Source organism: Callorhinus ursinus, unplaced genomic scaffold (genome assembly GCF_003265705.2).
Source record: "Callorhinus ursinus isolate GAN/ISIS: 27379988/994484 unplaced genomic scaffold, GSC_fseal_2.0 scaffold5, whole genome shotgun sequence".
Classification (NCBI taxonomy): Eukaryota; Metazoa; Chordata; class Mammalia; order Carnivora; family Otariidae; genus Callorhinus; species Callorhinus ursinus.
This window is the reverse complement of record NW_027397067.1, coordinates 35176469-35190017: the sequence shown is the minus strand read 5'-3', so window position 1 is coordinate 35190017 and position 13549 is coordinate 35176469. Positions and strand designations below refer to the sequence as shown.

At 33.8% G+C, this 13549-nt stretch overlaps 1 protein-coding gene across 4 annotated transcripts in view; it reads right to left on the bottom strand.

Moving 5' to 3' along the window:
- CNBD1 (cyclic nucleotide binding domain containing 1) overlaps positions 1 to 13549 on the bottom strand; it is a 451411-nt gene that overhangs the window by 398477 nt on the left and 39385 nt on the right. For 3 of the 4 annotated variants that reach the window (XM_073892725.1, XM_073892727.1, XM_073892728.1), the window contains one exon: positions 13025 to 13135. In XM_073892725.1, the coding sequence (XP_073748826.1) occupies positions 13025 to 13135 (111 nt within the window). Of the gene's footprint in view, positions 1 to 13024; positions 13136 to 13304; positions 13447 to 13549 lie in introns of all 4 variants that reach the window. The other variant, XM_073892726.1, reaches the window with a different exon arrangement.

The following is a 13549-nucleotide window of genomic DNA, read 5'->3' as shown; positions in this document are numbered from 1 at the left end:
AAAACTAGCAATAATGCAATACATATAGTCTAAAAACTTCAGTCATACAAAATTCAAAAATCATTTTATGAGAAGTTAATAAATTGTACAAGCAGACAAGGCAAACGGGAGTATAGAAGGTCATGGACATGATTCAAATCTTTTCTGGAGAGCTATGTTGGTGATCTCAGACTTCTCCATCTCTCTATATTTCACAATAAACTGTACCTTTAAATTTTTTAAGTGAAGTTTGAAATGAGGTAAAATCTCTGATTCTGGTGAGTCTAATTTGAAAACTGAATCCTTAGTGTTATTCTCAAGCTTCTAAAAATAATTTTAATAAAGTCCTAGTCACTCTATGCTAAGATTGTGCCAAGATGGGGCGCCTGGGTGGCTCAGTCATTAAGTGTCTGCCTTCAACGCAGGGTCCTGGGATCGAGCCCCGCATCGGACTCCCTGCTCAGCGGGAAGCCTGCTTCTCCCTCTCCCACCTCCCCTGCTTGTGTTCCTTCTCTCACTGTGTCTCTCTCTGTCAAATAAATAAAATCTTAAAAAAAAAAGAATATAACTAATAAGTAAGAATCTTTCCACAAAGAAATTCCTGGCGAAAATGGCCTTAAAGATGAATTCAAATTCTTAATAAATAAAATCAAACACTTTCAGAAAATACAAAAGATAGTTATACTTTCCAGCTAGTTTTAGGAAGCCAACATAGCCTTAATATCAACATCTGGCAAGGATATTACAAGAAAAGAAAATTACAAGCCAGTATCACTGAATATAGATGCAAAAATTCTAAGTAAAATATTAATAAACTGAATCCAGTAATCTTAAAAGATAGTAAAGCATAGCCTAGTTGAGACTAGACCAGGAATACTATTTCAGGTACGTTATTCAACACATTAATGGAATAAGAAAAATCATGATCATCTAAACATTTCATATGATACAATATTTATGTGTAATACAAAATCCTACAAAACTAGAAATAATGAACTTTCTTAATATGACAAAAGTATTTTAAAAATACAACAAATATTGGGGCCCCTGAGTGGCTCAGTCATTAAGCGTCTGCCTTCGACTCAGGTCATGATCCCAGGGTCCCGGGATCAAGCCCCACATCGGGCTTCCTGCTCGGCGGGGAGTCTGCTTCTCCCTCTCCCACTACCCCCTGCTTGTGTTCCTGCTTTCACTATCTGTCTCTGCCAGATAAATAAATAAAATTAAAAAAAAATACAATAAATATTAAATTGCAATTTAAAAAGCTTTGCCTCTGGAATTGGAAATAAGTCATGTATACTGCTCTAACCTATTCAATATTGTAATGGAGGACTTAGGCATTAAAATACAAGCAAAAAGTGTAAGAATCAGGAAGTATCAGTAAAGCTGTTATTTTTTCGGATGACATTATAATTATTAATGACATTATGACATTATTACTATTCTAGTGTCTACAGATACTATATTTTATAAGAGAATTTAGTGAGGTTGCTGGGTAAAAGTTCAATAGACAAACATCAATTGTATTTCTGCCTTTATGTTCCTTACTACCTTTTTTTTCTTAATGTCACTCCATTTTATTGCAATAAACTCAAAGTATACATATTTCAGCAGGTAATACATGATACCATCAGTCATCAGTGAGTATGGCTTCAAAAGTCTCCCCCATTTCTTCATAGGACATACACTTGGGTTATAATGATGGTTACACACCTACTTAAGATAAGGTCTTATCATTTTATGGAAAGCCCTAACATGACCATGACTTCACTCATGCAACTTCTGATGCAACAGATAATTTTGGCCATCACTGGACAGGGCCAGCCAGGTATCTCCTGTGTAACAAGGTTTCAGGACAGTCTGGCTTAGCCAATATGTTCCCTACTATCCAATGCAGGAAGGCACTAATAGTATAATCAGTCTCTAAATGTGTTATTGAAAGCTATTAAAAGTGATACAAAGAATTTATACCTGTTGTGTAAAACAATCACAGGGTGCTTGTAGGAGTGTAAAACCAGGGGACCTATTTTGCTTATAGGAAAAGACAATGGGGTGCTTTGGTGGCTCAGTTGCTTAAGCAACTGCCTTTGGCTCAGGTCATGATCCCAGGGTCCTGGGATAGAGTCCCACATCGGGCTTCCCTTGCTCTGTGAGGAGCCCTCTCCCTCTGCCTGCCACTCTCCCTGCTTGTGCTCACGCTCTGTCAAATAAATAAATAAAATCTTAAAAAAACAAAAAAAAGAAAAGACAATGTCTCTCACAGAGAGATTTAAACTGAGACATTCAAGATGAAAAGAGTTTAAAAAAGAATATTCCAGAAGGTACAGGAATTTTCCTGCAGAAGAAATTTCTAAAGATGCTAAATTCTGCTCAAAAATATTTTGACCCTGTCAAATAGACATAGCCACTGTACAACAGATTAATGTCCTCTATTAATCTTTCCATACTTTTTGATATCATTACATCTAATTATTTCTGAATTAATTTTTACTCAAGGTAAATGATAGGGATGCATGAAATTACCTATCTATAGAGTTGGATAATTACCATAACGAGCTAGTAATTAGGCAATTCTATTCATTTCTCTCCTATTAACTGTTTAAAGTTTTAGCATTTTTTCTATTGATAATTAAATTAAAAACATACATAATATATTGTAAATTTAAAAGTAACAATAAAATAGTATTAATATACTCACTCAGATCTTTAAAGTACCTGTGGCACTGTACAACTACTTCTCCACGGACAGATGTAGCACTCACTCCAGAGATAACCACTACCCTGAATTTTGTTCCTTGGTTTTCATTATACATTTTAGTCAAAAATGTATGCATCTCTTTAAAAACCTAATTTTAATTTTGCATATTTAGTTTTGCACTTGATAGAAATGAAGTGATTCTTAAGTATTCTGTAACTCGCTTTTTGGTTGTTACTGTTCAACACTGTGTTTATGAGACTTAATGACTATCATTCATTCATTTTATTGCTGTGTAAGATTTCATTATATTTATATACCACAAAGGGGACTTTCTATTCCCACTTTCTTAGTCTGTGGGCAACTGGGATTTTTGTTTCCAGGTTTGTTTTGCCTTTTGTTTGTTTGCTTACTGTATACAAACTTGCTTACTATGACTAGTCTTGTATATGCACAACTTCTCCAGGGAATACACTCAGAATTAGAATTTTTAAGCCAAAATGTATGTGCATCCTCAATTATATTAATAATTAGCCAAATTATTTTCTAAAGTAGCTAAAACAGTAAAACAGGTGTAAGTTTCAGTTGCTCTACATTCTCACTGCCACCATGATATTATTAAATTTTTGATTTTGTGAATCTAATTGTAAAATATTAATCATGTTTCATGTAATCATTGAGTTATATAGACTATAGGAAATCATTGTTATTTAATTCCTCAGTAACTGTGAAAAGAAAAAATATTATTTAAAAAGATCACAATACCATTAAGATGTGATTTGCTTCTTTTTGCTGTGTTGAAGTTTAATCCTGCAAAAATAATGATGGGTAAAACTATTTGCAACTAAGCATGATTCAAAATAATGAGACCAAACTATACTAGCAGTCACTAAATTCTTCACTGCCACACACTTGCAATTTTTAAAAAGCCAGAAAAAATATTAGTTTTATTAAATCTCAACCCTCTGACCCTGAGTACACTTTTTCATGATATTCTGTGTGACAAAATGAAAAGTATAAAGAATTTTTGCAGCATTTCAAAGAGATTTTTGTCTTGAGTAAAAGTGAGTTATTACCAATTTGTAAGCTAAACTATCCACTTTTTTCACTGCACTCCATAATTACTTGAAAGAACAGCCAAAAAAACAAACTATAATAAATGACTTTGATGTTTGGAATATATTTTCTCAAAAATGAGTGAAGTGCAGTTATCACTTCAAATATACAGTATCTGTTGCTTATGATAAAATTTAAGCTTTCAAGTAAAAATTTGATTTTTGGAAAACTTGGATCCACTTCTGTAAACTTGACAGCCTCCTAACACTTAAGGCTTTCTGATGATCAGTGTTGATATTAAAAATTGTCATTTTCATATATTGCATAAACATGTCAACATTTGTAAGATCTGTATAACCCAGTGGACCAATGTTTTCTAAATGCAATCATGCATTAGTAAAATAATAGTTTTTGTAGCTATCAGTGTTTTTAAATTGGCCATATTAAAGATAAAAACAAAGCCTCAGTAAATTCAGATGCTAGGGATTAGCACCACCACCAAGCAAACTAAAATAAAATTTTGTGTACATTATCTCATTCAGTCCTCCAAGATCACTGTAGAGTATGCATTATTGTCTCCATTTTAGATGAAGATACTAAGATTCAAAGTTTTAGCTAATCTTCTTAAGGTAACACAATAGACAAATTGCTGAACTGAAATTTAAACCCAGATGTGATTAGTCCAAAGGCCATCACAACACACTGCAATCCACGTAATCTTGTATTATAGCTCTTACGAACTTTTTAAAATCAGTTCCCCGAATCTTTTTGTAACTCCCTCCCCCAATTTTTTGTAAATCTACATAAATTTTACTAGGTAGTAGTTAGAGCCAGAGTAATATATGGGATCTTTCTTAAGATATTTGCTATAGGGCGCCTGGGTGGCTCAGATGGTTAAGCGTCTGCCTTCGGCTCAGGTCATGATCCCAAGGTCCTGGGATCGAGTCCCTCATCAGGCTCTCTACTCCTTGGGAGCCTGCTTCTCCCTCTGCCTCTCTCTCTGTCTCTCATGAATAAATAAATAAAATCTTTAAAAAAAAAAAGATGTTTGCTATAGGATTCTTCAATCCTTTTTTTTTTTTAGAAACTAAAGTCAGCCTGACTCATAAAAATACAAATAAGTACAGTCACTTTAAGTATATTACGTTAACTCCATTTGTTAAGCTTAGCTTAATTATCACTAATGACAAACCAGGGAAATAATTATGGGTAAATTCCATCCCCAAGATACAAGTTCATAAATTGCAAGCTTTGTCTTATGCTGTACAATAGTGCTGACTTTGTCCTACACATAGCCAACATATCCAAAGTTACAATTGAGGATTCAAAGGCAAGTCCCATTATATACTCTTGACAGCAAACATTGGAATCCTGTCATCTCTTACAATATAAGAAAGAATATTTTAAGATTAGACAGAGGTAAGCAATATTTCCCTAGTTTCTACTAAATAAATGTCTATGCCAAACTCGAAGTCTCTTCTCTTCGTTTCCAAAGAGCAATAGAAAATCTACAGTTAAATGTAAACAGCTGGACTTAGTATGTATTCTATGGAATAAAGCAGTAATACATTTTGCATAACATATGACAAGCCATATGAAAATGCAAGAAAGTGAAATTATTTTGAAAAGATTATTTACCTACTAAGGATTAATTGAAATTAAAGAAGCTCAAATTTAAAAAAGTGGAATATCTAAAGGCAACCTTTAATATAACAATATATTAATATATATTTATAAAAGAATAATCAAATACCATGCTCTGTCTTCACTTATAACCTAAATTCCCTCTATTCACAATCCAATTCAACAAACATTTGCTAACTTCCAAACCCAAACAAAGAAGCATTTATTTTGTTCACTCTCTTAGTTCCCAGGTATGGATCATTTTAATTTTTCCATTTTAATCACCCTACTTTTTCCACCCACAGAACATTGCTGAACTGGTTACACACCTGGATGATTACAAATTTACATTATCTAATTTTTACTGATCCTTAATTTTTCTCAGCATTCTTAAATTAGCTTTGTTAAGCTCTTACACACTCACTTCAATGGCTTTTATCTAGCTTCTTTTCCATCCCCATTTCCAAATTCTATAGACATCCTTACTTCAGTACCAATGCTCTCTACCTGACCTCTGTATAGGAACTGATGATTACTGACTGTTGAGAAACAATGATAAAACAATAATAAAATGATAAAACAATGAATAAAACACCATTCTAACCATTCGGTGACACTGTCACTTATGCTGGACTTAACTTATTGAAGAGAAGAATAAAATGCAGAGAAAATGTGTCCTGTAAATTTTTAGAATTTCTCTTCCTGATTTCATAGTAATCCCCTTGAAGAGATCTCAGCCTCATAGATGAAGCGTCTAGTTTTGAAGAATGGAAAGACCAATTTGGAGGCATAGGGAGGCAAATTTCCTGCCACCAATAGTACACAATTGGAAGAAGCTCCAAATGTTCAACTATAGCCTTTCAAAGCATAGAAGGACTCCCTTTGAATCAAAGATGGCTTTTCCCCCTTAGTTGCATATGGTCTTTGATGAATGGAATTTATAAGAAAATACATCAGCATTTACAATACTCCTCCAGCTGAACTCATAATTGCATCACGTCCACTACCTATCTCTTAACTGATGGTATCACATTTTTTCCATTATCAGGATATTGGTCAGGAATTCCATGCAATACAAATTATGAAAGCTGGGATCTACTGGCCTCTTAATATCTAGATAAAGTCCCATGCAAATCCACAGAAGTACAAAGCTCTCCTTAAGATTTCAACATTTCCCCAGATTACATTTTGATGTCACCTCTGCCACTGTGTTTCTTCCTTAAATACTCTTTATTCCATGTCTTGTTTATCCAGAAATAAAACCAACTCTGCCTATATTTCCTCAACAAAACTCAACTAAATCAAATATTTAGAGCATTTGTAAGTGCAATAGAGTTCATCAAACACTGGGGTTAACCTAAAGAGATGCTGTATCACATATAGCACAGCATACTTGAAATCCATTAATAGACCTTTCTTAAACATCCTCAACCCCATGCCTAGGACCAATGGTTTCTCCTTACTCAGTGCACACTTCTCCAATTATTTCCTGGCTCCTCTTGCTTCTTGTCTGTTCCTTGTTTTCTCTGCCTTTCCTCATTCCTGGATAGCTCCACAACTCCAAGTTAGAATGCCTCTACCCCAGGCAGAGCCATTCAACCCTCCTCAGCACCTATTCCCAGACAATTCTAAGCAAAACGATCAGGAAGGAAGTGTGACAAAAGGGCCTTCCTTTTAGCATAATCTGCCATTCCTCAGTGGCAGTTGTAAATATGGATGGCAATTTTTTTTTTAGACTCAGACTTGAAACTTTCTTGTAATAGTCCACTCTAATGCAAGGAAATCCTACACACTTAGGCAATTTTTACAGATTGCCACGGCTTTGCTACAATAATGCATCTAAGGTTTTATTTCTTTGTCATAGTAAAGGCTTTGATTTGGGCCACAAAAAACATCAGACCACAGGTGAGGCATCTAGTTAGATTTCTATAAATTTCCCTCCCCTTCCCTTCATTGAATTCTCCAAAAGGTCCAAATATTGCTCTCATGACAATCCTTCATTTCTCCCTTGCCTTTCTCCCTTTCTCCCTCTTTCCTTTTTCCCTTCCTTCTTTTTCTCTTTCCTTCCTTCTTTCTTTCTTTTTTCTTTCATTTCCTTTCCCTTTCTCTTTCTCTTTCTCTCTTTCTTTCTCTTTCTTTCTTTCTTTCTTTCTTTCTTTCTTTCTTTCTTTCTTTCTTTCTTTCTTTCTTTCTTTCTTTCTTTCTTTTTCTTCTTTCTTTCTTCTTTTCTCTCCTCCTATCTTCTCTTCCTGCACCCTCAGCCACCACCACTCCCATCCTGATATACATGGAAGAAATTATCTAAAGATTTTGAAAAAAATTTTTCAACAACTTTCTGGGGGAAACTACTAAACTGAGCAATTAGTATACTAGACAAAATAGCTTCACCAGCACTTATATACTAAACAGTGTGAAGACCATCACATGCACTTGGGTGTTTTGGTTTTGTTTTATTTTGTTTTGTTTTTGTCTCAGGGACTGTTTACCATCTTCTCCTAGCCAACTTTTAATTATCCTTGAACTTCAACATCACTTCCTCAGGGATGCTTGTGCTGATCTTCCAGTACATTGTCTGCTATTAACATAAGCACTCTCAGTGGAAACTGCCCCCTACCCTGTCACCTCTGACACTTATATACTTTTTTTTATTACCTCTTAGTGCCTGTCAGTGCCACCAAGCCATACCTTCTGAGTAGAGACCTTGTGTGACTTGTACTTAACACATGGTCAGTACTCAGTATATATTATTTAAATGAATAAATAAATGATAAAGAAATCTTATCATAAGGTTTCTTCCAGATAACATAAATCTTTGCTTTTCTTTTTGGAAAAAAATAGTGCAACAGAATTATTATAGTTCTGACTTTAAAAAAACACAGGGAGCATCTCATTCAACAGACCTCAGAACTTCAGAGAAAATAGGGGTTTTATAATCATAAAAAAGGATAGTTTCATTTGTTCTAATGTTAAATACATATTTTTCAGATACCCTATGCTTAATTACCCTGAGGCCAGATTCAAGCTAGCATGAAATAAGCACTACTTAGATGTAGCTGTAGCACATGGGTAATTTTCACAATGCTAGGGGATGAAGTAGAGTCCAAATCTCAAAAGAAAACCACAAGCTAAGGAAGTAATTTTGCAGAGATTTTTTTTTAAGTCCATCTATCAGAATCCATTTGCTCTAGGTTTTTAGTTGCTTCATCTCCAGACATTCATCTTTGTTTCCCAGCATTTTCTGCACTTACACTTTTAGAGAGAATTTATAATCCATCAAGGTAGTATGTGTAGTATACCAAATAACTGTTTTAAAATGTGTTTGGAAAAAAACATATATATTACAGAGAAATTCCACATCATTTTAACCCAGATCAAAGGTACATGTTACTGCTGCTTTTAGATCTAGAAGTGAAATTCTAAACTTCAATTCAAGCAGCTGGGATGTCCTAGCCTCTTTAGAATCTAAAGTCCAAACGGAAGCATCAATTCTTTGCACAAAACATGCTTTGACAGCTTTTGGAGTGACTAGTAATTTGGCCAACTGAGCATACAGACTTCTGGCCCATGAGAAGCATCCCAGCAGAACCTCTCCTGGTCAGGATGCCTTTAGCACACTGAAGAATACTTAGTAAATCTTGGGGTTGGTGGGCAGGAAGCACAATATGGCACATTGCTAAAATCCTTTTACTCTTCCCGTGTCAAATTATTCAGTTGTAAATTATATAACACAAGCTAAGTTAAAATGGTTTTACTAAATTTTGCCATTACCTGGTTATAAGCCTGTTATAACCTGTTATAAGTTATAAACCTGAAACTCCTTCTAAACATAGCAAGTTACTCCTTCCTCTTTGTTCTTATTTGATCTTATATCTAATTAGAATTAAAATTTTTAAGATAATAGATACTGATTGGACTTCATTAAAATGTCCTGAGTAAAAATATATAAAAAAATTCTAAAATGCCACACTCTGCATATTAAGTGCATTTGATTTGATGCTAAATTTGATGAAACAAGTACATTATAACCAAAGCGCATACACAACTTTGTAGTTTAACATTAAAATAAGCCCACAGACAAATGAATAAATGGTTGAAAATGTGGGCTAAATTTCCCAGTAGAAAAGATGCAGTTTAGTAATTTTTTTCATTCTCTAAAAGAAAAAGAAGTTATATTGTCTCTAGGCTTACTATCCTAAAAAGTAACTCAAAAGATTTATAAAAGTCAAATAAGAATAGAAGCTTCCTTGTAAATACGTGAATTCCTACCCTCCCAAAACATTACTTATTTAATAAATATATCTTCAATAAAGATTACCATTCTGTGGTGCTTATTATTTGTTTTCTCAGTTACTATCATTTCCTTAAACTTCTTTTCCTCCAGAAATGAACTGATATAAAGGTGTACTGATTAAAAATCTGTCATTAAGCGTCTGCCTTCAGCTCGGGTCCTGATCCCAGGGTCCTGGGATCGAGCCCCGCATCAGGTTCCCTGCTCCATGGGAAGCCTACTTCTCCCTCTCCCACTCCCCCTGCTTGTGTTCCCCTCTCGCTGTGTATCTCTCTATCAAATAAATAAAATCTTTTAAAAAAAAAGTGTATGTCTTTCCTAAGAAATAACAAGTGTTGGTGATGATGTGAAGAAAAAGGAGCCCTCATGCACTGTCAATGGGAATAAAAATTGGTACAGCCACCATGAAAAACAGTATAGAATTTCCTCAAAAATTTGAAAATAGAAATGCCATGCAATTCAGTAATTTCACTACTGGGTATTTACCCAAAGAAATGAAAACACTAATTAAAAAAGATATATGCACCCTTATTTATTGCACCATTATTTATAACAAACAAGATACAGAAGCAATCCAAAATGTCTATCGATAGATGAATGGATAAAGAAGATGTAGTATATATACAATGGAATACTATTCAGCCATAAGAAAAGAATGAGATCTTGCCATTTGCAACAACATGGATGGCCCCAGAGGGTATTATGTTAAATGAAATAAATCAGAGAAAGGCAAATACCAAATGATTTCACTTATATGAGGAATCTAAAAAACCAAACAAATGTATAAACAAATGCATAAACAAACAAAAGCAGAAACAGACCCATAAATACAGAGAGCAAACTGGTGGTTTCCAGATTGGGGGGGGGATGGGCAAAATGCGTGAAGGGGAGTGGAAGATACAGGCTTCCAGTTATGGAATGAATAAGGGACAAAGATGAAAGGCACAGCCTAGAGCACAGAGTCAATGGTATTGTAATAGCACTGTATGGTGACAGATGGTAGATACACTTGTGGTGAGCATAGCAAAATGTATAGTGTTGATTAATCACTGTTTTACACCTGAAACTAATTTAATAGTGTGTGTCAACTATATTTCAATTAAAAAAAATTTTAAGGTGCGCCTGGGTGGCTCAGCCATTACGCATAGGCCTTCAGCTCAGGTCATGATCCCAGGGTCCTGGGATCGAGCCCCACATCGAGCCCCACATCGGGCTCCCTGCTCAACGGGAAGCCTGCTTCTCCCTCTCCCACTCCCCCTGCCTGTGTTCCCTCTCTCGCTGTCTCTCTGTCAAATAAATAAAATCTTTAAAAAAAAAAATTTAAGTCTGTCTTTTTTTGTTTAAAAAATGGTGAATATTAAACTTGTTGAAGTGAAGAATGCAGTGATTTGTTACTGTTAGTATTATATGTATTAAATTGTTGTTGCTGTTGTTGATTAACTCATTTGAAAAGAGGCAGAATTTTTTGACAGTTGGTATAAATCTATATAAAACATCACTGCCTATATATATAGTCCATGATAATAATAAGAGTTAGTTAAAAGTTTTTCCATGCATAACTCTGAAGTAGGATATTAATATCTTCTTTTCCTGAGTAAAAACAGAGAAGTTGATATTCAGAGACTATTCCAAAGTCATGCTGCCACAATTGGGCAAAACAGAAACTCAAATCCAAGTCATCTGGGTGAAAATTGAATGCTTTTTTAAAAGAAATGTTGTCTGTTTGATAGCCTACATCTGTGAATCTACCAAGAATTTACCTTCTCTCTAGCAAATTCTTAAATAAAATAAATTTTAGACAATCATCTGAGCAGTCCTCGATCTCATTTTTGCTCTGTATTCACATTTTTTTGCTCTGAAAGAACTGTTTCCCTATGTCTCAGCCAGGTCTTCCATTTATTTTCATTAATGTGGCATTGCTCCAAATGGATTTAATGGTTGAAGCATTTTCTTCTACCCTCCTGCACTTCGATATTTAGCAAATACCCTGTCATCAGGCATTCTCACCATATGTTCACAACCAGGCACATGCCATACTTCAAAGTCTTGCTATTATATCTGTCACATGACATTTATGTTAAATGAATTATAGAGTGTTGAATATGGCAATGATAATAGGTAAAGACTATTGATGAATAATTTTAATAGTGTAGGTATTTAGTATCTGCCAAGATTCATGTTTCATCAATTATATTCTGCCAAAAACTTCTCTGAATTACCATCCAGGCATATATGGGTTCATCACATTACATGAAGGACCAGTGTAGCTAAGCGTAGAGATTTTTAATTTCTTAATATATTTTATGAAATTTTATTTTAATTCAGTTTAAGGTATTTTTATTGCTACTTAAAGTAGTCTATTTCTGGCTGAAAATATAAATGTTTTGTACTATTTAATGGCCACCTACTGCACACATTACACGTAAAGGCATGATTTTATTTTACTATGAGACATAGATACTGAATTACATCAAATACGTTTTCAGCATTGATAGATCATATAGTTTCTATTGAGCTAATAATATTATAAAATTATAATAGCTTTTCTAATGATGAACCTTCTTTATGCTCATGAGATGAAGCCAAGTTAACCATGATGTATAAATCTATTACACTATTGTATTATTTCATTTGCTGAAATTTTATTGTGTATGTTTGCCTATATAATCATAATTAAAATTGGTATTTCTTGTTTATTATTGTAACCACTCTAGTTAAGTTTTGATATCAGAGTTACATGTACATGGCAAATTCACAAACTATTTTTTATTTTTAACACTCTGGGAAAATTAAATTGCACAGAAATTACCTTTTCTTGGACATCTGAAAAGAAATTCTAGTGATATCACTTGGGCTATGGGTTTTTAATTTTTGTTTTTGTTCTTTTTTCATTCAAAAAATACTTTTGAAGAGTACTTTTCATAATTTCTCTTTATACTATAATAATTTTTTAATTTTTCTCATCTTGAATAAATTCAGTAGCATATTTTTTTAGAAAATTAACCAATAAGATCTAGATTATCAAATTAGCCTCAAGTTATATAAGGTATTCTATCATAATTTACAATTTTTTTAGTTTTTTTGTATCATTTATTGTATTATCTTTCACATTCCTAATAGTATTTTCTTTTATGTTTATTATATAAGACTAGTTGCTTATTCATTTTAATGATAAAACTAAAGGAGCAACATACATTTATTAGTCCTAATTATCATACCTTATAAATTAAAATTCCTCCAAAACGATTGTGTGAATTTACTTCCTTATCAAACTCCCTAGCATGGAGTGCTGGAAACAAATCAAATATTTTCATTATTTGAGTTCCATTTGTTCTTTAATGCACACACACATCAACTTTGCTTCCAAAAGAAGACATCATTACCTTTTTCCCTCCTGTTTGAAAATTTTAGGCAGTCTGTGTTTTTTCTGCAGGAATATTTTAGGATATTGCTTTATAAACATAGTATGAGCTGACAGCACACTGCAAGAACTCCTATTTTAAAAATAAAAAGAGAAAAATTAAAATTTAAGTATCATCAGATAATAGTTTCCAAGGGAAAGATGTTTAACTCAAGACATACAACTATTTAGCCTAAAAAGCAAATGACAAAAATATGAAACCTAAACATTCTGTGCTTTAAAAATATCCACTATAGGGGCACCTGGGTGGCTCAGCTGTTAAGCGTCTGCCTTCAGCTCAGGTCATGATCCCAAGATGCTGGGATTGAGCTCCCTGCTCAGCGGGGAGCCTGCTTCTCCCTCTCTAGCTCCCCCTGCTTGTATTCTCTCTCTCACCATCTCTCTCTGTCAAATAAATAAATAAAATCTTCAAAAAATAAATAAATAAAAATATCCACTATAAAAATTGTCCATAGTGTGCCTCAGTGAGAAATATTTTATGAACAAC